The sequence below is a fragment of the Lactuca virosa genome, chromosome 1 (genome assembly GCF_052849685.1).
Source record: "Lactuca virosa cultivar CGN04683 chromosome 1, Lactuca_virosa_CGN04683_v6, whole genome shotgun sequence".
NCBI classification, from domain to species: domain Eukaryota; kingdom Viridiplantae; phylum Streptophyta; class Magnoliopsida; order Asterales; family Asteraceae; genus Lactuca; species Lactuca virosa.
This window is the reverse complement of record NC_136426.1, coordinates 287,803,872-287,828,118: the sequence shown is the minus strand read 5'-3', so window position 1 is coordinate 287,828,118 and position 24,247 is coordinate 287,803,872. Positions and strand designations below refer to the sequence as shown.

Genomic DNA, 24,247 nt, shown 5'->3' with positions numbered 1-24,247 from the left:
AAGACTGACTTGTCTTATACATACATACATATATATATATATATATATATATATATATATATATATAATTATTAAACTTATAATTTTATATAGTATAAGGGTGTATTTTACACTTTTAAAATACTAGGTGGTTTAATATATTAATCAATTATACTCTTAATTTAATTAATCTTAAACCATGTTATAATGGATTTATTAAACTTCTCTTTTAATTAAACACTTTAATTAATTTAATAAAGTCCATAAGGTGTAATTGAACTATTCAAAACATCTAGGTTATTAAAAAAATTCAAAATTAAAACTATTTAATTAATTTTTAAGTTATGAACCCTAGAGTTGCATCTTTTGCAACCTTTCAATTACAAGACTTAATATTTTCATAATTTAAGACTTTTCAAATACCAAAACTTGAGGACAAGTTTTGTAACTCTTTAAAACCTTTTGGTTTTCCATAACTTATGAGTTAATGTGGTTTTTATGGAAAATCTTTTCATGTTCCATAACTTGAGAACAAGTTATGGAGGACTTTAAAAAACATTTAAGATCAATTTTACCAAGCAAAATTATCATATAGTTTTTTATGATTTCAATTAACTCATATAGCAAGGCAATTCATATCAAATAATACAAATAATTATCTTATTATCTTAAAATTTGACAATTGTCCTTTTAATTGGATGAGGATCATCATTACCAAATCATAAAATACAATTTTTATGATTACAAAACAGTTTGTGGTAATGATCCTAGTTCAATTCTGGCCAAAAACTTGAAATTCTGCAACCAGAAGCACCAACTTGACGAGTGCATGAACCCGACTCGTCGAGTTGGCCTTTTACTGAGTGGACTCGGCGAGTTCATTAGTCAGAAGCCAGAAAATCGATTTTTTCAACTTTAAAAATTAACAAGCATCAAGTATAACAGAAACAATCCTAGGCTCTGATACCACTGTTGGGTTTTGTATACTACAACATCCTATGGTGTACATACAACCTTAATTGTTTTGGATCTATGTTTTCTCTAATTATACATGCAATATTGTTTCCAAAGCATGAAGCCTACAATTAGCATACAATTGACATAAACAACATAGAATTGAGTTATAGAATTACCTCTTTGTTGTAGCTTGTAGTTTTGGCCTTTAAGAACTTAGTACCTCAAATATGATGCCTCAAATGGTTCACAAACACCATGAACAAATGGAGGAATTTTGAGAGAGAATATGGAGCACTAAAATTCGGCTATGCTTCTCCAAGAATACATGTTCAACCTATTTTAGGCCAAATGGGTGTCATATATATAGTGTAGGAATCCAAGATTCATGGGTAAACCCTAATCCATACACTTGGGTTATGATCCATATCTCATGTGGGCTAACTCTTCATGGATACTTACATAAAACTTAGCCCAACATGGATCAATAGCCCAAACACTATATGTATCATTGATTTACATAATCAGTCCCCGTTAATTTAATTAGTCTCTTTTGATCACTAAATTAATTCCAAATTAATTCTTGATCAATACTAATTAAATAACATGATTTCATATTAATATATTAGAACTTATAATATATTAATAAATCATAAATAACCTTTTCTCAAAAGTCCATCCTATCAAATTGCTCTGGTGAAGGCAACCCAAATGGACCATGCTACTCTCAGGTCAAGTACATACCAATTATAATTATGGTCTTAGACACCTAATCCAACACGATGTTGGATCGGTATGTGATAGTATTCATTGATGAAATCTTGGTTTATTCCAAGAGTCAGGAACAACATGAGGAGCACTTGAGGGAGGTGCTGGAGACCTTGAGGAGGGAGAGACTTTTCGCAAAGTTCTCCAAGTGCGAGTTCTGGTTACGCGGGGTGCAGTTTCTGGGGCACCTTGTCAACCAAAAGGGTATTATGGTCGATCCAGCCAAGGTCGAGGCCATGATGCAGTGGGAGGTTCCGAGGTCTCCATCGGAGATTTGAAACTTTTTTGGTTTGGCTGGGTATTATCGGAGATTCATTCAGGATTTCTCCAAGATCGTTGTTCCCTTGACCCAACTGACCAAGAAGTCGGTGACTTTTCCTGGGGGCTGAGCAGCAGGCAGCGGTTGTGTGAGGCGCCGATTTTAACCCTGTCGGAGGGTGTTGATGACTTTATGGTTTACTGTGATGCATTGATCACAGGTTTCAGGGCAATGTTGATGCAGCAGGGTTGCGTGATCGCTTATGCTTCAAGGCAGCTGAAGCCTCATGAGGCGAATTATCTGACACATGATTTGGAGTTGGGGGCTATGGTTTTCACTCTCAAGATTTGGCGGCATTACCTCTATGGGGTCCGATATACCATCTACACTGATCACAAGAGCATGAGGTACTTGATGGATCAGCCAAATCTGAATATGAGGTAGTGTCGATGGTTGGATATGGTTAAGGATTATGATTGTGAGATCATGTACCACTTGGGAAGGCCAATGTGGCGGCCGATGCTCTCAGCCACAAGGTGGTCGAAGCTCTGATCAGATACCTATGTTTGAGGATGACCATTATTACTCCATTGTTGGATCGGATTCGTGAGCCACAGATTGAGGTTATGAAGGAAGAGCACCAGAAGAGCGAGCGTATTATGGGTCAAGTGGCTTCCTTCGATTATGATAGCCACGGTTTGTTGCCTCTGCATCGGAGAGTCTTGGTTCCGTATTGGGGCGGTGTGCGCCAAGTTCTGATGGAGGAGGCTCACAAGTCGAGATTCCCCATTCATCCCAGGGCGACGAAGATGTGTAGGGATATTTGTCCTGATTATTGGTGGCCCTGCATGAAGCGGGATGTAGCATTGTACGTGGAGCAGTGCTTAACTTGCTGGAAAGTCAAGGCCGAGCATCAGTGACCTCACGACAAGATGAAACCGTTGGAGATTCCCATATGGAAATGGGAAAACATCAGTATGGATTTTATCACGATGCTTCCCAAGACTACGCACAGAGTGGATTCTATCTGGGTCATCGTGGATCGATTGACCGAGAGCGCGTATTTCATTCCGATCCAGGAGAGTATTTCTGCAGAGAAATTGGCCGAGATTTATGTCCGTGAGGTGGTGGCACGCCAAAGGATGTAGGTATCAATGGTTTCAGACGGGGATGTTCATTTCACTTCCAGATTTTGGAAGCAGTTCCATGACGAGATGGGCACTCGTCTCCATTTCAGTATAGCTTTTCATCCGCATACCGATGGTTAGAGTGAGCAGACTATCCAGACTCTTGAGGATATGATGCGTGAATGCGTGTTGGATTTTGGTGGGAGTTGGGATATGTATCTTCTGTTAGCGGAATTTTTGTATAAAAACAGTTATCACGCTAGCATTGATCGACCTTCTTTTGAGATGCTCTGCGGGAGGAAGTGCAGGAGCCCGATTTGTTGGGGTGAGGTCGGTCAGCGAGTCAGGGGGAGTACCGAGGTGGTACTCAAGATCATTGAGTTGATTCAGCAGGTTCGGAGCAGGCTCCAGACAACTCAGAGTTGGCAGAAGAGTTATGTTGATAAGTTTCGATCATATTTGGAGTTCCAGGTGGGAAATATGGTTCTCCTGAAGGTGTCACCTTGGAAAGGTGTCATCAGGTTCCAAAAACGGGGCAAGTTGGGTCCCAGGTATATTGGTCCTTTTAGGTTTTTGGCTTGGGTGGGATAAGTAGCTTATCGTCTTGATCTTCCAGCCTAGCTCAGTCAGATTCATAGCACATTTCATGTCTCTCAGCTGCGGAAGTGTTTAGCATATGACTCCGCAGTTGTACCTTTGGAGGATATTCAAGTGGATGAACGCTTGAATTATGTTGAGAGACCAGTGGCAATTTTAGATATGAAGACAAAAACCTTGAGGAAAAAGGTTGTGGAGCTAGTAAAGGTGCAGTGGCTGCACCGCAAGGGGTCATAGTGGACTTGGGAGTCGGAGGATGAGATGAGGGAGCACTACCCGGATTTGTTTGAGTCGGTGGACTTCGAGGACGAAGTCTGATTCAAGTGGGTGAGATTTGTAACATCTGGTTTCCCGGTATGATTTTATTTCCAAGTTTTTATGTTTTCTATTTGGGACACGGAGTGTTGGAACCTCAACATGGCGTGTCGAGATGTCCTTGGCCACGAAGTTTAATGAACCAACACGGTGTGTTGGCAGCTGGGAAGGAATCCCTAATTTTTAGGGTGTTGCACCCTATTTAAAGGCCATAAGTCCCCTTGACCGGCCTCCTTACCAGCCTCATTTGTTATCTAAAACCCTAAATCGAGTTTTCAGCTTTCCTTGGTGGTGAACTTGAAGTTTTGAGTGGATTTTGTGCTCATTTGAAGGAGCTTTGGAGTTTGAAGGTGCCTAGCTTGGAGGGAAGGCCATAGATCCAGAATCTCACCACTTGTTGCAGTCTCTTTGAGGTATCAAGTTCATATCTTGCTTTGTTGTTGTTTAGATCTTCTCTTATGGGGTTTTTTATGATTTTTGGGCTCATTGATGGATTGTCTTAGGAGTTAGGTGTTTCAAGCATTGTCCTATTAGATCTGGCCAGTTTGTGGACTCATTTGGCTTAAATTTGCAAGATTTATAAGGTTCTAGGTCTCATTCATGCATTAAGTCCTTTATTATGCCCTTCTTGAGCTTTAGAGCTTCTTTTTGGCATGCATGAACGTAAAGTTGGCAATTTTACATGGTTTTCTAAGTCTTGGGTGTAAGATCTGCATTTTAGGGCTATGTCTTTGAAGATTAAGTGCTTAATGGATTAAGCCCTCACTCTAATGAGCCTAGGGTTTGGGTTTTTGACCCATTTTGGTGGTTCCTATGGGTAAAGTTGGAAACTTTACCCTTCTAGATATCATTTTGGTTGAGATCTGAGCTTTGGAGCTCTTAGACTCGATGAAGACAACTTAATGTATTAAGTTGTTGGATTTCATGCGAACACGGCGTGTTTATTGGTAGACACGACGTGTTGCCTTGGTTTTTCCCGACTTTGCAGCTGACGGAGAAACACAATGTGTTGAAGGACGAAACAACGTGTTGGGTTAACTTGGGTCGTTGACCTTGACTTTTGACTTTTGTCTTTGACCAAGTTTAACCTATAAGGGGTATTGGGGCATTTTGAGTTGTGTCTAAGGAATTGTTTCATTTTAGGGGATAAGTAGAGCTGATATTCGGAGTCGGGACCTATTCATATATCATTCAGCATTCGAGGTGAGTCTTCCTCATTGTGTTTGGCGGGTCGAAGGCACCAATTCCGGCCTATGTTATATTATGTTAGTATGCTAGTTGTCTTCGTGACTGTTGCATGTGTTATGTGTTTATATGCTTGTCGGGCGGGGCCCAATGACCATCTGTATGTCATGTATCTTTGTGATTATTACATGTGTGTGATTACTTATTATATGATATATGTATGCTGGGCAGGGCCCGAACTATTACCGAGCGGGGCTCGATGCCGGGCGGGGACCGATGCCAGACGGGGTCCGATGTCGGGAGGGGCTACATCGCACACACCATTGGTATGTGGTCCTCTATGAAACTCACTAAGTTTTGTGCTTATGGTTTTAAGTTTATGTTTCGGGTACTTCTAGTTCCAATGGGAAGAGCTCGGGTTGACTACATCGCACACACCATTGGAATTCCGTATATGATATTACTCTGATTTTTATGACATTTGATACATTGGTTTTGTTGAGATGTATGGATGATATTTGAAAATACTATTTTATCTATTTTAAAAATGAAATTTTTGGGACCTTATTTTGGGATGTTTCATGAAGCCTGTTGCGCCATCCTTGGACATGTTGTGCCATCATGTGCAAGATGGGCCATTTTGGTTCCTTGATAAGCCATTGTATCCCTGATGAGCCAAGTATGCTATGACGTCCTCTATGATGCTCAAGACCGTTCAAGGATCCTCAGAAGTTGGTATTGATCAAGGATTACACCATGCTGTGCCACCATAATGGATGTTGGGCCATTAGTGTTCATGATGGGCCACTTGTGCATCATGATACTCCATTATGGTCAAGGTGGTCCATCATGTGTGATGCTGATGCTCATGGGTTGTATGACATGGATGAATGTTCCAGAAGATGTTGCATGGCGGGATATGATTGGTTGTTACCATTCATGGGCCTATGGGTCAATCGGCTTGGCCCCTTAGGGTTTCAATCTTGATCCCTCAAGTATAAATAGACTCATATCTCCATCATTATGAGTGTGCAGAAATTTCAAGAGAGTAATCATTGTGAGGTTGAGCGCACTCCTTTGGAGCAGTTAGTAAGCAAGAGAGATTCTCTTGTTTTGAGAGCTCAAGCGAGGTGTAACCTTTGTGTGATTGTAATTGTTCGTGGAAGTTAATAAAATCCTCTCTCTCTCTCTCTCTCTCTCTCGTTCGTCTGTGGATGTAAGTCACATTGACCGAACCACGTTAAATATTATGTTAACTTGATTTACATTTTCAGAAGTTTTATTTATGCAAGTTCACCGAAGTTTATTTTGATATTTGTCTGAAGTGCTTAACTTGTTTTGTTGTCACCCAACACCCAATTCGCCACGTTACTCACAATCTACTCAAATCTGATGTCAGGTGTGTGACAGGCATATGCGCGCACCTCGCACGCACGAAATGATTTTGTAAAAATCACAACTCTTTCATGTGAGCTCCGATCTAAGACCTCTTTATATCTATGTAATGATCTCAAGGAGTACTACAACTCTCCTTTAGGTTGTTTTAGCTAGTTTTGACTTTCATTTTTGTGCTTAACGGGGGTAAAAATAAATGATTTTACAAAAAGCATATATCTCTCATATGGATCCCGTTTTCGGCATTCTTTGTCCTAAAGTTTATATCTCAAGGAGTACGACAAATTTGCTTTTTGAACTTTTAGTCAAAACTCAACCAATCTTTAAGTACAGTTTTGAAATGATTAACTTTAATTATGTGGTTTATTTTTAATTTTATAAAATCTATAACTCTGTCATACGGAGTCGGATTTCTACGAATCTTATATCCTTGGGATCACATTAACGAGTATTTTCCAAATACATTAACCAGCTTTGAAGACGGTACAACATTTTGGACGCTTATTTTCGAGTCTAGCAGTTGATTTAACAATAAATGTAATGACATATTTGATTTTTATTATCTCATAAATTAAATATTACAATATTAAGATATTATATCTATTTTCCTACTCTTTTCTAGTGGTGGTCAGTGACGGAATCCTCTCGGTTGCCACATCTTTTTATTTGGAGAAATCGTACTTCTATTCAATAGGCTATCCGGGAAATCACGTAGCATCAAAAATTATATCCATTGAATGCCAATATGAAATCACATAATGATAGATTTTAATCCATTAAAGGTCGTTTAGACATGTCACCTCATTCAACTCTCAAATTACGCTAGTGGATGCTCTTACATTAAAAAAATTTATCATTCATCATAATAACAATTACGGGAACTAAATAACATGAACCCAATCCACATCTACTTGAAGTAGATATAAGATATTATTATCTATCATTAAGAACAATGTTGCAAGGACTAAATTAAAGAAACGACAATGACTAGATCATTAATAGTTTGGATTAGGAACAGAATCTATGAATAATAAATTAACGTACTCCATAGTCGTCTTTTCAGGAAAAGTGAACTTGTCGTTGTACCTATATACCATATCTGTCATTCTAGCAAGATTAAGAATTGGTGCAAGAAGCTCCATTGAAACTTCGGTTGGCTTAAGACATCCCTCATTGATATCTTTCCACTCGTTTTCAATCATTTTCTTAAGTTCATGAACAGCTACATTTTCTGGCACCCCGAAAGTCTTCATATATGTATGTACTGATTCGACTTGTTGTGCTCTTTCTCCCTCAAACTTCATATAAATATTTCACCTCGTCAAACAAATTAATTTTTTATTTTAAGACAAACTCTAAGTTTAGTTTGTTGGTTGTTGTTGGATAGCTATAGATTTGATTTATTTACTTCAAATTTTAGGAAAAAATACCAATAATAATGGCTATTATAAACATCTTTACGTGGCTAGGAAGGAATATATTTTTTATTTTATAAAATTACTTGTTTCTATAATTAAATATAGAATTATGAATCACAAACCTGGAAAGTTGTAACATCATTATAAAGTCTTCCAAGTAACTTTGTAGATTCACCAATATTTGGACGGCTTTCATACCAAGCCAAAACCTCTTCGCAGACGATATCTCCCATAACCATTAAAGAAGATTTTGTAAAAACATCATATGTAGAAGTAATTAATCCATTCTTCAAATACTCTTGGAATGAGGACACTTGTCTATGATATCTCCACTCAGCCTCTTGTAGGTAACCTCGAGCTAGCTTTTGAAACTAGCTTATCATGACATAAATAACAAAAGAGTAAAATATATAAATAGACACAAATAATTGGAATCTACATAACACAAGGGGAAATGGTACCATACTGCTTGTTTTGTAGCATAAACCCTGTTTTCTCTTCTCTCGTTCAAGAGAATGTTGTAAAGTGGTTTAATATATTCCGGAAGTTGTTCCATAACATTAATTTCCCAACTAAAAATGAAATCATATTTATAATCAAATAATCATTAATGAATAATTTATGCTACTAAAGATATGGAATAAACCACCATTTAAGCATATTCAACAACGATACCTGTTTATGGCACCAGTTAGAAGTCGAAGCTCCTCAATAGTACCATATGCATCATATATGTCATCTAACACCAAAATTAGTTGTGCCATTTTTGCTAGTATGATTCTAGAATGAGAATAATGAGGCTCCGAAAATATAGCGATTGCCCATAAGTAAAGCTCTGGAGTTCTATCTCTTGCATAAGGAGTTATAGTTTTGAACTCCATGTCCTTGATCCACCTGAAAGAAAAGAATACCGTACAATCTATCTTATGTCAGGAGCCTGAAGACTAATATGCTTTTAAATTCTAATAATTATTTCAATTTGGATTTTACAATAGTATTAACTTTTGTGGAGTCCATTTACGTGTAAGTTATGCTCGAATAAAAAATGAGTAATGCACATATTTCATCAAGAATTTCCCTTTTATTATTATTGTAACACGCTTAAATCTAGATAAATGATTTCAACCAACAATTTTATCCATTTATTATAACAAGGTTAAAAGAGTTGTACAACATGCTAGTACGCCAAACATAGCGTAAATGGGAACAAGAGAAGTATGTTTCTGAAAGTCTTAGAGAAGGTTAGTTGAATATGGTAAATTCGTAATCTAGATGTATTTAGTTTTTTTTTTTGTAAAAAAATCCAAAATTTTAGTTTTTTAAGAAATCTTGACTATAACTTCGGATGTTTTAGATGGTTCATAAAATGTTTTTTTAAGGTAATTTGGTAAATTTTAAATAATGGATAAATGTCACTGTAGCCCAACCAACTTATTAGTTTGGATTTAAATAATCCCTAAACTTAATTTTTTGTTTTCTAGGGTCACAAAGTGTATGTTGACCGGTTTAAATGGTCCCTTTCACTGTTGAAAACCGGTTGCTTATGCCACCTCTACATTCATCAACATCGTAATTTCAGGTTTCCTTGATGACGATGATTTTTTCACTATAAAAAAGAAATTAAACTAAAATTCAGCTCACATACTCATCCATCTTCTTCTTCTTCCACAAAGCGTTTTTGTTGCTCCCCATTCACAAAATCCAACCACCCCTGTGCCTTAAACAACTTAAGATTGGAACCTCATCGGGACTACATCGAAACTACAGGTGCTCTATATGGCTATAAGTTTTGATTTTTTGGGTTTTGTCGGCAATCCATCTCATCGACTCTGCCATTACAAGTGATTGTTCGGTGATTGTTCAGGGTCCGATCGGATCTCTGAAAAACAAATTTCGGTGGTGGCTATGGAGATGGGGTCCTTGGGGATCAAACTCAACTTCTTAACCTTTTACATTGATTCAATGAAATGGGTACTGACTCCCAAGCGAGATCAACGAGTCCTTCCATTCCGGGGATTCCAACCATTCTGACGACTCTCTGATGGAACCCGATGCATCAGTCGATGTACTTTCCTTCATTATCAATGTATCGTCATGTGGATCCCCATTATTAACAGAAGCTTCTTCTCTCATATGATAAACTTCAACCTCAATTGGATGCACCAACGGTTTCTATTTCTCATGATTCTACGAGACCTTTTCACTTCAAGAATTCATCATCATCGATCCATTAAACTTAGTCAAATTAGAAACCCAAAAAATCTGAGAATCGGATGTTCAAAATCGGTAATGATCGCTTCAAAGTTTCAGCTTTATGTATGAATTGGAGACGCCCACTACGAATACCCACACTAAATTGACGACAGATTCCGATTCAAAATCAGTAATGATCGCTTCAAAGTTTCATCTTTATGTACGACTTGGAGACGCCTACTTCAAATACCCACGCCAAACTGACGATAGATCACTTGAATAAGAAAATTTGATCACAGATTTTGTAGATAGGGTTTTTAAGCCGATGATTAAGAAATAGTATATGTAATATTTATAGAGAAAGACATGTGAGTTTGAATTCCCTTTTTTTATTACTCAAAAAGTAAAAATGTCATTTAATCCAAATTTAACGGTGAAACCGGGAAAAATGAAATTTAATACCTTTTTTAATAATTCAATTCTAAGTTTAAGGACCTATAGTACCAAAAAAATATGTAAGAGACCTTTTAAAACAAAATCCGAAAATTGATTGGGCTACGAGCACGTTTACCCTTAAAAAATAGGATGTATATTTCAATTTCAAAAATTTTAATTTATTAAGAGAGCCCATTATCACTCAAGAGGTCTATTTCAATTTCCAAAAATTTATCAACCAGCCCAAAATTTAATATGATTAATAGATTATGTGGCTTATCCGCAGGTCCAAAAAGATATCCAACCGTGTCTTTAAGTTCAATAAAAAATTTCTATATTTTATTAAGTTTTTTCTTTTCATTTTTCTAAAAATAGAAGTTTGTAATTGCACTTCTTATTTTTTATAAAAACGTTATGACCTAATCATTTGAATATGTTGAGTGTTTTCGAAAATAAATTTATTTATTATAAACAAATAAAAAGATTTTATTGATCTATTTAAATAATATCGATATTAATATTATTTATAATGATTTTACCTCTAACCCTATTTAAAAATATATGTTCTCTTTGATTGAATATAAAAATTATCGTTTAAATTACCCGAGTCTAGTTTGGAAGAAAAAAAATGCATGTATATGAATTTTATTATTGTAAGGCTGAAGGTATGTTTGGCACGAGCCACATTCGTTAGGTCGTCACTGGCCTAGTAGTATTTAACCGCATCTTATTTTTTAAATTATAATTTCTTACTCTATTATGTAAACTAGTTGTGAGACCCGTATGTTATACGGGTTGGATAAAACTAAAAATTAAATATGAAGGTTTAAACAAAAATTTATTTAAATTTAAAATTTTAGATTTGAAATTTAAAATTTAAAATTTGAATTTAAAAGGAAACATATTAAATACTATATAACTTGTAATATTGTAATTTATTGGTAATTTTCAATTAAAGCAATTATTAATTGAGATGTAAATATTATGTGTTAATTAAAAAATGATAAAAAAAAAATGAGAAAATGACAAATGGAAAAAACATTTATTTAAAAATACCAAAAAATGACATGTGTCCAAGTTAATGAGAGAGTGACATGTGGCAAAATTATTTACATCTCAATTTAAAAGGAAACATATTAAATACTATATGAGTTGTAATATTGTAATTTATTGGTAATTTTCAATTAAAGCAATTATTAATTGAGATGTAAATATTATGTGTTAATTAAAAAAAGATAAAAAAAAATGAGAAAATGACAAATGAAAAAACATTTATTTAAAAATACCAAAAAATGACATGTGTCCAAGTTAATGAGAGAGTGACATGTGGCAAAATTATTTTCATTTATTAAGTATGATATATTAACTTAATTTATTAAAAATAGGATTAATTTAATAATATATCTTAAATATTCATATTTTGCGGTTTAAAACAAAAGTATTATTTTTTTTTTCCGATTCAAACTGATAAAATTTTTAATTTTTTTCATTGTTCTTATCATCCGATGTGCATGTTAACTTTCAGTAAATAGGCAAAAACGTAAATTTTTTTTAAAAAAAAATGTAGGTACTTTTTGGAAAAATAAATTGGTTTAAATCACAAAAACAAACTTAAGTGTTTCGTAAATAACTACAACTAATCAAACTTTTCCGAATGACAAATGGGTCCAATGAGCTTTTTTTAACATGGAATTGTAATATGGCTATATATTATATCGAAAATAGTTTGTAGGATGTTTGGTAAGTTTGTAAGTGATGATGCATCAACTTTGAGATGGTAAAAGTCATGGATATAAGCAAATGATTTTTTTTAACAAAATATGAATATAAAGTTCACAAGAGGTGAGGTGTTTGAGGTTTTAATCGTCGACGATAGCAGTCCCATTTATCGTCAACTCTGTTGGCATGGTTCTTCCCAAACAAAATATAATAGTTATACATAGGAAGATCGACAAGCTTTAAAAAAAAAGGATAATGGTTGTATGTAAGATTATATGAAGAGGTGATAATGGTATGATTTTAATAATGGGATGGTTGTATTGTATAGGGTTAGGGAACTATAGTAGTAAGACCAATAGAATAAAATGAAAAGAGAGAATTTATATGCAGGAAGATTAAGAGACTTAATATTAAACATTAATAGTTATATATGGGAAGCTGTGAAACTTAAAATACTAAGAGACAAAAATGAAAAGGGTAATGGTTATATGTTGGTCATGGTTACATACGAGAAGACAAAGAGACTTCCATTATTCCCCAAAGGAAGACCGAGAGACTAAAAAGAAAAGGATAATTGTTATATGTAGGACCAAAGGGCTTCTAGCCCAATGGTACCGGTATTGTCCTCCCTCCTACACGTTGAGGGTTCAAGTCTCATTGGAGACATAGGTGGTATTAGGAGTAGTTTAGAAGTAGTGTAGATTTGTCGTTCTAAAAAAAAGTTGTTATATGTAGGAAGACCGAGATACTTAAAAGAAAAATATGATGGTTATATGTAACACCTGGTTTCGAAATGTTTATCAATTTCGGAATAGCGAACCGTAAATGGATAAAGCAAACGTGTTGGGCTTCAAGAGAATAGAGTTTAGACCCTATCAGATGTTGATAATGTTATTTAAGTGATTAAATCCTTCGATTTGTGCTTTGAAGAAAAAGGGTAAAAGGGAAAAGTAATTTTACGGACTAATTACATGGATTATGGTTTTAGTTCGACATGTATTAAGTCGAAAGCAATTAGATAGGGTTGTGGGCTCGTCAATACCTTCTTGTGCATATAAATATCGCCAAAAACGGAGTTGAAACAAAGAAGTTATGACTATTTAAAGTTGGAATGGAATTGGATGAAAACTCGTTGTCACGAGGTGAGAAGCATATTCTCACTACGTGAGGATCATATTCTCACAACGTGACAAGTAGGCTATCACGAGGTGAGAATTGGGCAACCCAAGCCCACGAATTTTAGGGTTTTCTATGTTTTTAAAGGGTGGTTCCATGTTTTTGGGATATTTTTTTGAGAGAAACCCTAGCCTCCCTATCACCACTTTGAGTCCCCCTCACCCTTTTCATCCATTTTTGGAGTTCTTGGTGGATTTTGGAATGAAGCTCTTTCAAGATGGAGTTTTGGAGCCCTGCATAAGAAGATCTCAGCTTCCAAATATCTTTTGGAACTTAGGTATGATTCAAGTTTCCACATTTATGCTTATAAGTTTCTAGATCTAGGCTCCTTTGCCCTTTTCTCCATGTTTGTGAAGTTTTGAGTGACAACGTTCCATAAAGTTGGTAACTTTATGGATCCTTTGGGGTCCCTTTTAGGTTATATGTTCTAGATCTATGTCATTTTGATGATTTTGGATCTCTAGTGCAAGTTTGGGTCTATTTCTTCCATGATTATGGCCAAGAGTGAAAGGGACATGAATTGGACATACATGTCCATAAAGCACCGATTTTTAGGTTGTATTTGGAGTAGGAAAGCCACTGGTAAAGTATGAATCAATGGCTGGAACGATTAAGGACTTAATGCAATAAGGAAGCCAGATCAATTCTCACGATGTGAAGGGTTGGCATTCACGACGTGAGTGTAGGCTGGGCGTCCCGACTGTTTTGCTTGAGGATTCTCACGACGTGACAGAAGCTCTATCACGACATGACTGTTGATTTGAGGATGATCAAGTTGAAGTGGGACTGAGTTAGTGATAGGGATGGACTCGCTTTCTCACGAAATGACCAAGGACCGGTCACGATGTAAGGATCGGTCAATGGGAGAGCTGACTGTTGACTTTAACCATTAAATTTTGACCAAGGTTGACTTTTGGTCAATTTAGAGGTTTTAGGGTGTAGACTGAGTGGGCACTTCTTTATTACTATTTAGGTGTTTTGTAGTACAAATCTTCACTGTGTGAGAACTGTTGTGTTTTAGCCGCTACCTACGACGTGAGTCTTCTCAATATAGTTGCATGTGTGGTAGTATATGCATGTCGCCCAGTTGGGTCTTATTTGTTGATTTATGTTATATGTTAACTGAGTTGTTGATAACTTCTGGACTGTTGTAAGTGTATGGGACTGCTGATAGTCCCCAGGGCTGCTGATAACCCGTGAGGTATGTTATTAATAAACATAGCGTACTGTTAGCCCATTGGGACCGCTAATAGTCTCCAGAGTTTGCTGATAACCTTAGATGATTATTATGATATGTTGTACGTGGTATTTTTGGGAACTCGCTAAGCTTTGTGCTTACAGTTGTGGATTAAATATTTTGTATGTAGTTATCAGACTGCAAATGCGAGCCTATACACATACATCAACAGATTTGTGATTTAAGATTTCGTATTGTCTTCCTATTAACTTTAATTTCTGAATAATGGATTGTGAACGAATGTGTTGCTATGGATGTAATTTTGTTAAAATAGATGTTTTATTTACTTTAAAAAAAATTAACCATGGTTTTTGGGATGTTACATTATATGTGCAAAGACCAATAGACTAAAATGAACACTTATTGGTTGAATGTGGGAAGATTGAGAGACTTTATTTATCAGCCAAAGGAAAACTGAGTGACAAAAAACAAAAAGGATCGTCATTATATGGAGGAAGACCGAGAGACTAAAAAGAAAAAATGTAATAGTTGTATATGGTATTAGATATGAGGGTACAACAGTGAGAGGGTTTTAATAATCATGTGGTGATATTGTATAGGGTTAGGGAGCTATCATAGGGTTCTTTTTTATGTGTAGAATAAACTATGAGTGTTATAAGAGAGATAGTATTATAGTATAGGCATGATCATAGACAGTTTTTCTATTAAGGTATAAATTTAGGTTTGGGAGTTCAAGTGACAGGTAAGTGAGAGTGAGAGAAATTTGGTGACCAGGTTGTATATGATAACATTGTCATATGATTATATCAAAGAGAAATTACAAGGGTTCTCAGAGAAAAGCATAAAGACTACAAGGAATAAAGCGGATATAAATACTAGCTAGACAGAAACCCTAATGGGCTAAAGACAAAAAGGGCCCATAAACAAGCGGGCTAATAATATAGACTAACATCCCCCCTCAAACTCACAATGCCGCAGCAATAAGCATTGAGAGTTTATCACATAAGAACCGAAACCGAGAAGTCGATAAAGCCTTCGTAAAAATATCCGCAAGCTGCAAAGTTGATGAAACAAATGGAAGCGAAATGGTCCCAAGCTGCAGATGATGACGAGTAAAATGACAATCAATCTCAATGTGCTTCGTCCGCTCATGAAAAACAGAATTATTCGCAATTTGTATCGCACTTTTATTATCACAATTCAAGGGAGTAGGTGAAGAAATGTAAACTCCCATATCCGCAAGCAGCCACCGTAACCAGATAATCTCGCATGTAGTTACAGCCATAGCACGATATTCAGCCTCCGTGGAAGATCTAGAGACAACATCCTGTTTCTTGCTCTTCCATGAAATAAGAGACTCTCCAAGAAATACACAAAATCCAGTGGTAGACTTACGATCATGACGATCACCATCCCAATCAGCATCACTATAGGCACGTAATTCAAGAGAAGACGTCGAGGGAAACAAGAGAGTCTGAAACTGAGTGCCACGAAGATATCTCAGAATACGAAGAACAGCTCCCCAATGAACAGAGGTAGGTGCAGTAACAAACTGACTGACAATATGAACAACATGAGCAATATCTGGACGAGTGACTGTGAGATAAACCAAACTTCCCACCACAGTACGATAAAGATTCGGATCAGACAAAGGAACACCATCAGTAGGAGAGTATCGAGCATTGGTTTCAAGAGGGGTATCAACAGTCCGATTGTCAGAAAGTCCCGCCCGTGTAAACAAGTCAGATATATATTTAGTCTGGGAAAGAAGGTACCCTTTCTTAGACTGAGCGACCTCAATACCCAAGAAATAACGCAGCAAGCCCAAATCCTTCATAGCAAATCAACGAGCTAGATCATGCTTCAAAGACTCAATACCACCATGGTCATCACCTGTAATAATCATGTCATCCACATATAAGGACAGAAGAATCCGTCATGCACTCGAGCATCTAACAAACAGAGTAGAATCGTGATTACTCTGGACAAATCCAAGAGAGGTAATCACTATGGAGAATTTCTCAAACCAAGCATGAGGGGCTCGCTTGAGCCCATACAAAGCTTTGCGAAGCCAACAAAACTCGCCCGGTCGGTGCTGAATTCCTGGAGGAGGGGTCATATAAACCTCTTCATGAAGGTCACCATTCAAAAAGGAATTCTTGACATCCATTTGAAAGATCTTCCACTGTCGAACGGATGCAACTGCAATCATAGTACGAACTGTCGTCATCTTTGCAACTAGGGCAAATGTCTCCTCGTAGTCAAAACCATACTGTTGGGAATACCCTTTTGCTACAAGTCTAGCCTTATATTGTTCAACAGAGCCATCATATTTTGTTTTTATCTTGTACACCCAACGACAACCTATCGTATGTTTCCCAGGAGGAAGAGAAACCAAATCCCATGTATGAGTCTGATGAAGAGCAGTGAGTTCTTCAGCCATAGCATTCTGCCAAAGAGGATTTGAAACAACTTCTCTATATGATTCAGGTTCAGACAGATGATGGATGCTTGCTATAAATGAAGCAAACGGTCCTGAATATGTAGAGTAAGAAAAATCTGGTAGCTTGGTGGACTTGACATGACGAGAAGATCTCCTGAGGGGTGGTGGTGGAGGAGGATCCTCAACTTCAATAATCGGAGGATCAGGCTCAGGAACAGGTGGAGTCGAGGCACCCTCTGAAGAAGTGGGTGTGTCATGTGCTGCGGGATCATGTGGCATAGATGAGTCTTGAGCCTCTATATCTTCATTAAAAGGATCAATACGCAGAAGATCAGACTTTGTTACATTGTGGGCTGTAGCAGGAATCGAGTAGAAAGGAATATGTTCCAAAAAAGTAACGTGTCGAGAAACATATAACTTCTGACTCACAGGATCATAGCAACGGTATCCTTTCTGACCAATCCCATACCCAAAAATACACAAATAGCAGATTTCGGCCCCAACTTGTTCCTTTCAACATGAGGACGAAGAACAAAACAAGTACATCCAAAAACTCGTAAGGAAGAGTAGTCTGGTGGATGACCATATAACTTCTCAAAAGGAGATATTCCTGAATTCAATGAAGTAGGGATACGATTAATCACATACACATCAGTTAGGACTGCTTCTCCCCAAAAGGCACTAGGGACATGCGCAGACAGGAGCAATGAGCGGGCAGTCTCAACAATATGACGATGTTTTTGTTCTGCCACACCGTTTTGCTGAGGTGTGTCAGTACACGAAGATTGGTGTATGGTACCATCAGAAGAAAGTAACTGAGTGAAATCATTAGAGGTATATTCACCCCCTAAGTCACACCTGAAGCACTTAATCATAGCCGAATGTTGAGTTTTAACAAGAGCTCTAAAATTGCTGTAAATACCAAAGAAATCAGATCTGCGTTTCATAAGATAAACCCATGTATATCGAGTATAATCATCTATAAAAGATACATAATAGGTTGACCCACCCTTTGTGGATACTGGTGCAGGACCCCACACATCAGAATGAATAATATCAAAAGGAGCAGTAGAGCAAGACATACTTTTATTGAAGGGTAAAGCAGAAAATTTTGCTAGTTTGCAACCACTACAATCAGAAATATCACAAGAGTTTAAATGACCCAAAACACCACTAGATGCTAAGAAATTCAACCGTGATACAGACACATGTCCCAAACGAGAATGCCAAAGATAAAACTCAGACAACAAAGGACTCAAACGAAAAGAAGATAAATCAATGTTGGAAGCAGCAACAACAGATACTTTGAGGACCTCCAAGACATATAGTTCCCCCACCCTACGGCCGATCCCAATCACCTTCTGGGCGTGTTGATCCTGTACAACACAGACATAATCAGAAAAGAACACCCAGTTACCAGACTTGCATAACTGACTGACTGAGGCAAGGTTCAAAGTAAGTTTGGGAATGTAATAAACATCAGGAAGAGTTATATGAGAAATGGAGACAGACCCAACACCCTCAACTAGCATAGATGTATCACAAGCAGACTTAACAGAAATAGATGACACTTGCGACAAAGAAGTAAATGATGACAAATGAGGAGTCATATGATGGGTTGCACCAGAATGTAAAATCCACAAAGATGAGGGAATACCTGAAGTGTCAGATGAAGAAGGACCAGAATGAGACATAGATGCAGACATGGCAGTGGGATTAGAAGCCAAATACTGTCTAAAGCTCTCAAACACCTTGGGATCCAATGCAGATGGTGGAATATGTCCAACAGATTCTGTGTCAACTGGTGGAACAGCAGCAACAGCAAACTGTGGAGGACGAGGGGTCCATGGAGGAGTACCAGAGGAACGCGACTGATACTTCTGTTGACCAGACCTATTTTTGTTGCCCTGACTGAGGTTGACCAGTTTTACCCTTATTGACTAACAATGGACACTGAGCTTTCCAATGATTCTTCTGTTTGCAGAATGCACACTCATCATAAGCGACTCTTGAAGTTTGTCGAGATTGACTGGAGGAGACAGCAAGCACATCAGGAGCGGGAGTAGGAGTAGAGGTTGCTTTAAACCCTTTATCTGCATGGGACTTGATACGAGTCTCTTCTGCAATTAACTCATGGACAACTGAATCAACTGAAGGAAGAGGAGAGCGATGAAGAATTGTTCCACGAAGACCTTCAAAATCAGAACGCAAGGCCATCAAGAACTGAACCAAGCGTTGTTCTTACCTCCTAGCAATGTAAGGCTCAAAATCTTTTAACTCTTTAGATTCAGTAAGAGCCAATTGATCCCAGAGATCAGACATAACAGCATAAAAATCTTGAATGCTCTGGTCATTCTGTTGAAGGGCACGAATATCATATTCCAATTGGTATTGTTTAGCAAAATTGGACTGAGTATACAGTCTCTCCAAGTGATTCCAAACTTCCTTTGATGTATCATACTTAGCCAACTGCATACCAATGGACTGAGTAACAGAGTTATTGATCCAAGTAATAACCTTGGAGTTATCAGTCTCCCAAGCATCAAGCAACATATCATAATTCTCAGTTTGAGGCACTGAGGGTTTGGCTTTAGTCCCAGTGACATAGCCCCATATATTCTTCCCACGAAGGAAGTTCTTCATAACGTAACTCCAATACGTATAATTCTTTCCATCCAAACGAGTACTGATTGACTGAAGGGAATCATCCTTTCCAGTCATGTTGATAGTGAATGAATAACCACAATGACAATATAATAATCTGAGAATGAAAGGAGTAACAAACCAGCGGAAGCAATCACTTGAATAACGAATCAACATCAATTATGAACCAACAGCAGCAACGAACCGACAGTAGCAACGAACCGACAACAACAACGAATCAACAGTAGCAACGAATCAACATATCAAAAAAAAAACGAATACCAGTGATATGTGACTCACCGCGGAGTTCGATCCGCGCCACAGATGACTGCTACAAAGACTTCTAACAACGTATCAAACCTCTGCTCTGATACCATGATAACATTGTCATATGATTATATCAAAGAGAAATTACAAGGGTTCTCAGAGAAAAGCATAAAGACTACAAGGAATAAAGCGGATATAAATACTAGCTAGACAGAAACCCTAATGGGCTAAAGACAAAAAGGGCCCATAAACAAGTGGGCTAATAATATAGACTAACAGTATATGTGACTTCAAATAGGAAAATAGGTCGATGGATTAGGGTGTGAATAATATTTGCATTGGTATAGATGGATGCATTCAAGCAACTAGCAATTGTCTCACATTTTGCTTCTGTAACTCCATACAATACTATCATCCCACTATTAAAAACCACGCCACTATCACATGCAACTCCTCATCTAGTGTCATATACAACTATTACCCTTTTCTTTTAAGTCTCCATACATACAAGCATTACCCTTTTAGTTTTAAACTCTCAGCCTTCGCGCACACAACCATATATCTATGACCATTACCATCTCAAAATGAAACATCATCACATACTAAATATTCTACAAACCGTTTTCTATGGTATATACAACTATATGACGATACCACGCTAAAAAATGTTTTTGCAACCCTTCACTCATTTGAGAAAGTTGGAAATATTGTAGGTTTCTATAAAGTATAGATAAGTTTGACAATTTTCCCCTTTAAAACCAACTTTTTTTGTTACAAAACAAAATGAAAAACCCTACAACTTTCCAAAATTTTATATATATTTTGTGCATTTAATAGAAGTTAACTTGCAAAACCAATAATCAAGCAAAATTTAAAAAGAAAAATAAAAAAGGGTTGTAAATGAAATTTTTTTTGGATTAAACTGAAAAAACATGAAAGTTTTGGATCTTTAGTGAAAGGGAAAATGACTTATATGGGTAACTATGTTTTAAAATCGTTCAAAAAATATCATTCAAGTTTGGTGTGTCCAAAAAACACCATCCAAGTAAAGCATTTGTACAAAAAACACCAACGAAATACATTTTTTGTTCAAATTTGACATTTGGTAACCGGCAATTACCGGTAAATAATAAGTAAAGGAAAAAAAACAATAGGAAAATGACTCAAAGAGGTAACTATGTTTCAAAATCGTTCAAAAAACACCATCCAAGTTTGGTATGTTCAAAAAACACCATCCATGTAAACTTTTTGTACAAAAAACACCAACAAACTATATGTTTTGTTCAAATATTACCCACCGGTAACTGGTTCTTATAGGTTAAATGATAACTTGGCTTAACTATTATGACATGGCATAATAATGATTGACAAAACAATAAATGATATATTCCTCCTTTAAAAACCGATTTAGGGTTTCTTCATGAACGAATGACTTATTCTTCCCCTATGATTGCTCGTCTTCTTCTAAAGTGATGATCTCGAACTCAAGTCCAAAACCCTAACTCTTAACTTAAGGCAAAAAGGGCTCCTTTACCCCTGCCTCAATGGACCTCCCTCCCCCTAAGGCCCAAATCCAAAAAAAGCCCAAAAAGGCATCCAAGCCCAACTACAAGGCATCTAAGGCCTAATATGGCCCAAGAACCCCCAACATGGCCTAGCCAAAAAATGACCTGCTATAATTAGGTGGGCCCGAGGCCTAACTTAAACAAGTCTGTGCATAGTCCCATCATATCCGGATGTCGAGCCAGTACGCCCGGCGTACTCCTAGCGTACGCCCAACGTACTCGGCTAGGGTCAAGAACCGCCAATCTTCCGAAGGCCATAACTTTTTCATTCTAAGTGTGATTTCGTCATTCTTTATATCTACGGGAGCTAATTTAGGCATCAGACAGCCATACCGAGGGTTATGGCCTTCGGAAGATTGGCGGTTCTTGAGCCTAACCGAGTACGATAGGCGTACGTAGGAGTACGCCGGGCGTACTTGCATAAAATCCAGATCGCAGAGACTTCAACATATGTTGGGCGTATGAATGGACTTGTTTAAGTTAGGCATCGGGCCCACCTGATTGTAGCATGTCATTTTTTGGGCTTAAGGCCATGTTGGGGGTTCTTGGGCCATATTAGGCCTTAGATGCCTTGTAGTTGGGCTTGGAAGCCTTTTTGGGCTTTTTATGGATTTGGGCCTTAGGGGGAGGGAGGCCCATTGAGGCAGGGGTAAAGGAGCCCTTTTTGCCTTAAGTTAAGAGTTAGGGTTTTGGACTTGAGTTCAAGATCATCACTTTAGAAGAAGAAGAGCAATCATAGGAGAAGAATAAGTCATTCGTTCATGAAGAAACCCTAAATCGGTTTTTAAAGGAGGAATATATCATTTATTGTTTTGTCAATCATTATTATGTCATGTCATAATAGTTAGGCCAAGTTATCATTTAACCTGTAAGAACCAATTACCGGTGGGTAATATTTGAACAAAACATATAGTTTGTTGGTGTTTTTTGTACAAAAAGTTTATTTGGATGGTGTTTTTTGAACATACCAAACTTGGATGGTGTTTTTTGAACGATTTTGAAACATAGTTACCTCTTTGAGTCATTTCCTATTAGTGAAACTAACCCTGAAGAATATCGGTATTCTTTTACAAATAATACACAAAAAGTTTCACTAATACTTTTAAAATGATAATATATATATATATATATATATATATATATATATATATATATATATATATTATTTTCTGTATTTTAAAGTTTATCACCATATAAAAAGATAAGTTTTTGTCTTATTAATTAATATAAGATAATATATAGGTTAGGTATGTACATAAGTAAAGTGACACTCATGTATAAACCTTTATATTTATTAATGAAGTGTGAAAATAAGTAAAGTGACATTATAGACCTTCATATTAATTCGTTAATGGAGTGTGACGACGAGTTTATGTATTCCAAACACATGTTTAATTCTGGACCTTTTTAAAAGCATTAGTGATTTTTTAGTTTATTATTAGAAAAATATAAATAAATAACCAGAATTGTTTTTTTTTGGTTAATTCTTAACTTACTTTGTGAAAATGCACAGTTCTTCCTTGTGTAGTTGCTGCAGGTAGTTGAAGTGAGTACTTGCAAGCTTTAATAGGGAGTCATATGTGGAACATTCTTCTTCATAGTTGGAGAAATATAACCTTGTTTCTACCATATGCATACCTCGATGAAAAGGACTCCTCAACGCATGTCTCACCTGCCGTGCAAGATTACCTTCAAGTGTGTCTACAACATCTACAAGTTGAGCTTCTGTGAACACGAAAGCTTCATCTAAAATAGATTCTCCTCTTATTCTCAGTTGTGTAGATTCATAAAAACTTAACATGCCCCTCACATCAGCTGTAATATATTCCTTGAATTCACCTGAGCTATGGTCTTTGAACTTGTTAAACACATCTGTGCAATCATATATAGCAAACAGTTTTAACAAGAACAAATCAAACAATATTGTTTAAAATCATGTTACATATCAGTCACTAGAAGTAGCATATACCACAAGACAATTTATAACCATGTTGTCTGAAAACTTGGAAGTTTGTCGAAATTGTATAAAGATCAGCTTGATCATAATCTTCCATGTTCAGTTCCTTGAAAAGTTTGTCAAGTTGACATTCAATCTCTTCCCGAAACATATATCTCAAGCCAAGACGGTAGACAGAATTGATCAAACATAATTTCGCATTTGAATCCATGTTTACATTAATTATCAATCTTCTCAGCTCTTCTTTTGGTTCGTCAAAGGCTTTAGCATATGCTTCCAACTCCTACAAAAAGGAACCAAACGTAGTCAATTTTAACGAAAAGATACAATAAAAACCCCTTCTTACATGAGGACATGCATGGTTTGAGTCCGTAATGAATGGGAGGTACTCTTACCAAATAGTCAACAGTTAATGACAATAAACGATCATCCCAGATAGGAGGAGGGAAGTTGGCAACAGGACGCACTGGATCTATGTTAGTTTTGTTCTTTTCTTTCAGGGTAGTATTAGATTCATTTGCGGCCATTTCTTGAAGGTGTTGATGTAGTTTTGGTTGAACTTGTATGTATCATGACTGTAATCCTATGGGTATTTATAGACTATAACGCCAGTGGATTGCAGTTGAATATCTGAATAATCAAAAACAAACAGAG

General features: G+C 36.7%; 1 protein-coding gene across 1 annotated transcript; it reads right to left on the bottom strand.

Annotated features, from left to right (window-relative positions):
* Window positions 1-7,337: 7,337 nt before the first annotated feature.
* On the bottom strand, window positions 7,338-24,247 carry LOC145166939 (10-epi-juneol synthase-like). The gene is made up of 7 exons (XM_079085996.1): window positions 23,989-24,247; window positions 23,606-23,876; window positions 23,133-23,508; window positions 8,673-8,891; window positions 8,464-8,569; window positions 8,120-8,368; window positions 7,338-7,877 (listed from the first exon to the last, which is right to left on the bottom strand). Exons 1-7 carry the CDS (start codon window positions 24,118-24,120, stop codon window positions 7,575-7,577), a joined length of 1,656 nt encoding a protein of 551 aa, XP_078942122.1. The 5' UTR covers window positions 24,121-24,247; the 3' UTR covers window positions 7,338-7,574.

Excerpts from the sequence above, each read along its gene's own strand:
- LOC145166939 (XM_079085996.1), bottom strand. The coding sequence starts at position 24,120 with ATGGCCGCAAATGAATCTAATACTACCCTGAAAGAAAAGAACAAAACT. Across the intron at positions 8,892-23,132 it reads GAACTGTGCATTTTCACAAA|GTGGATCAAGGACATGGAGT; the intron begins GTAAGTTAAGAA and ends CTTTTCTTTCAG. Across the intron at positions 7,878-8,119 it reads ATGATGTTACAACTTTCCAG|TTTGAGGGAGAAAGAGCACA; the intron begins GTTTGTGATTCA and ends ATTTATATGAAG.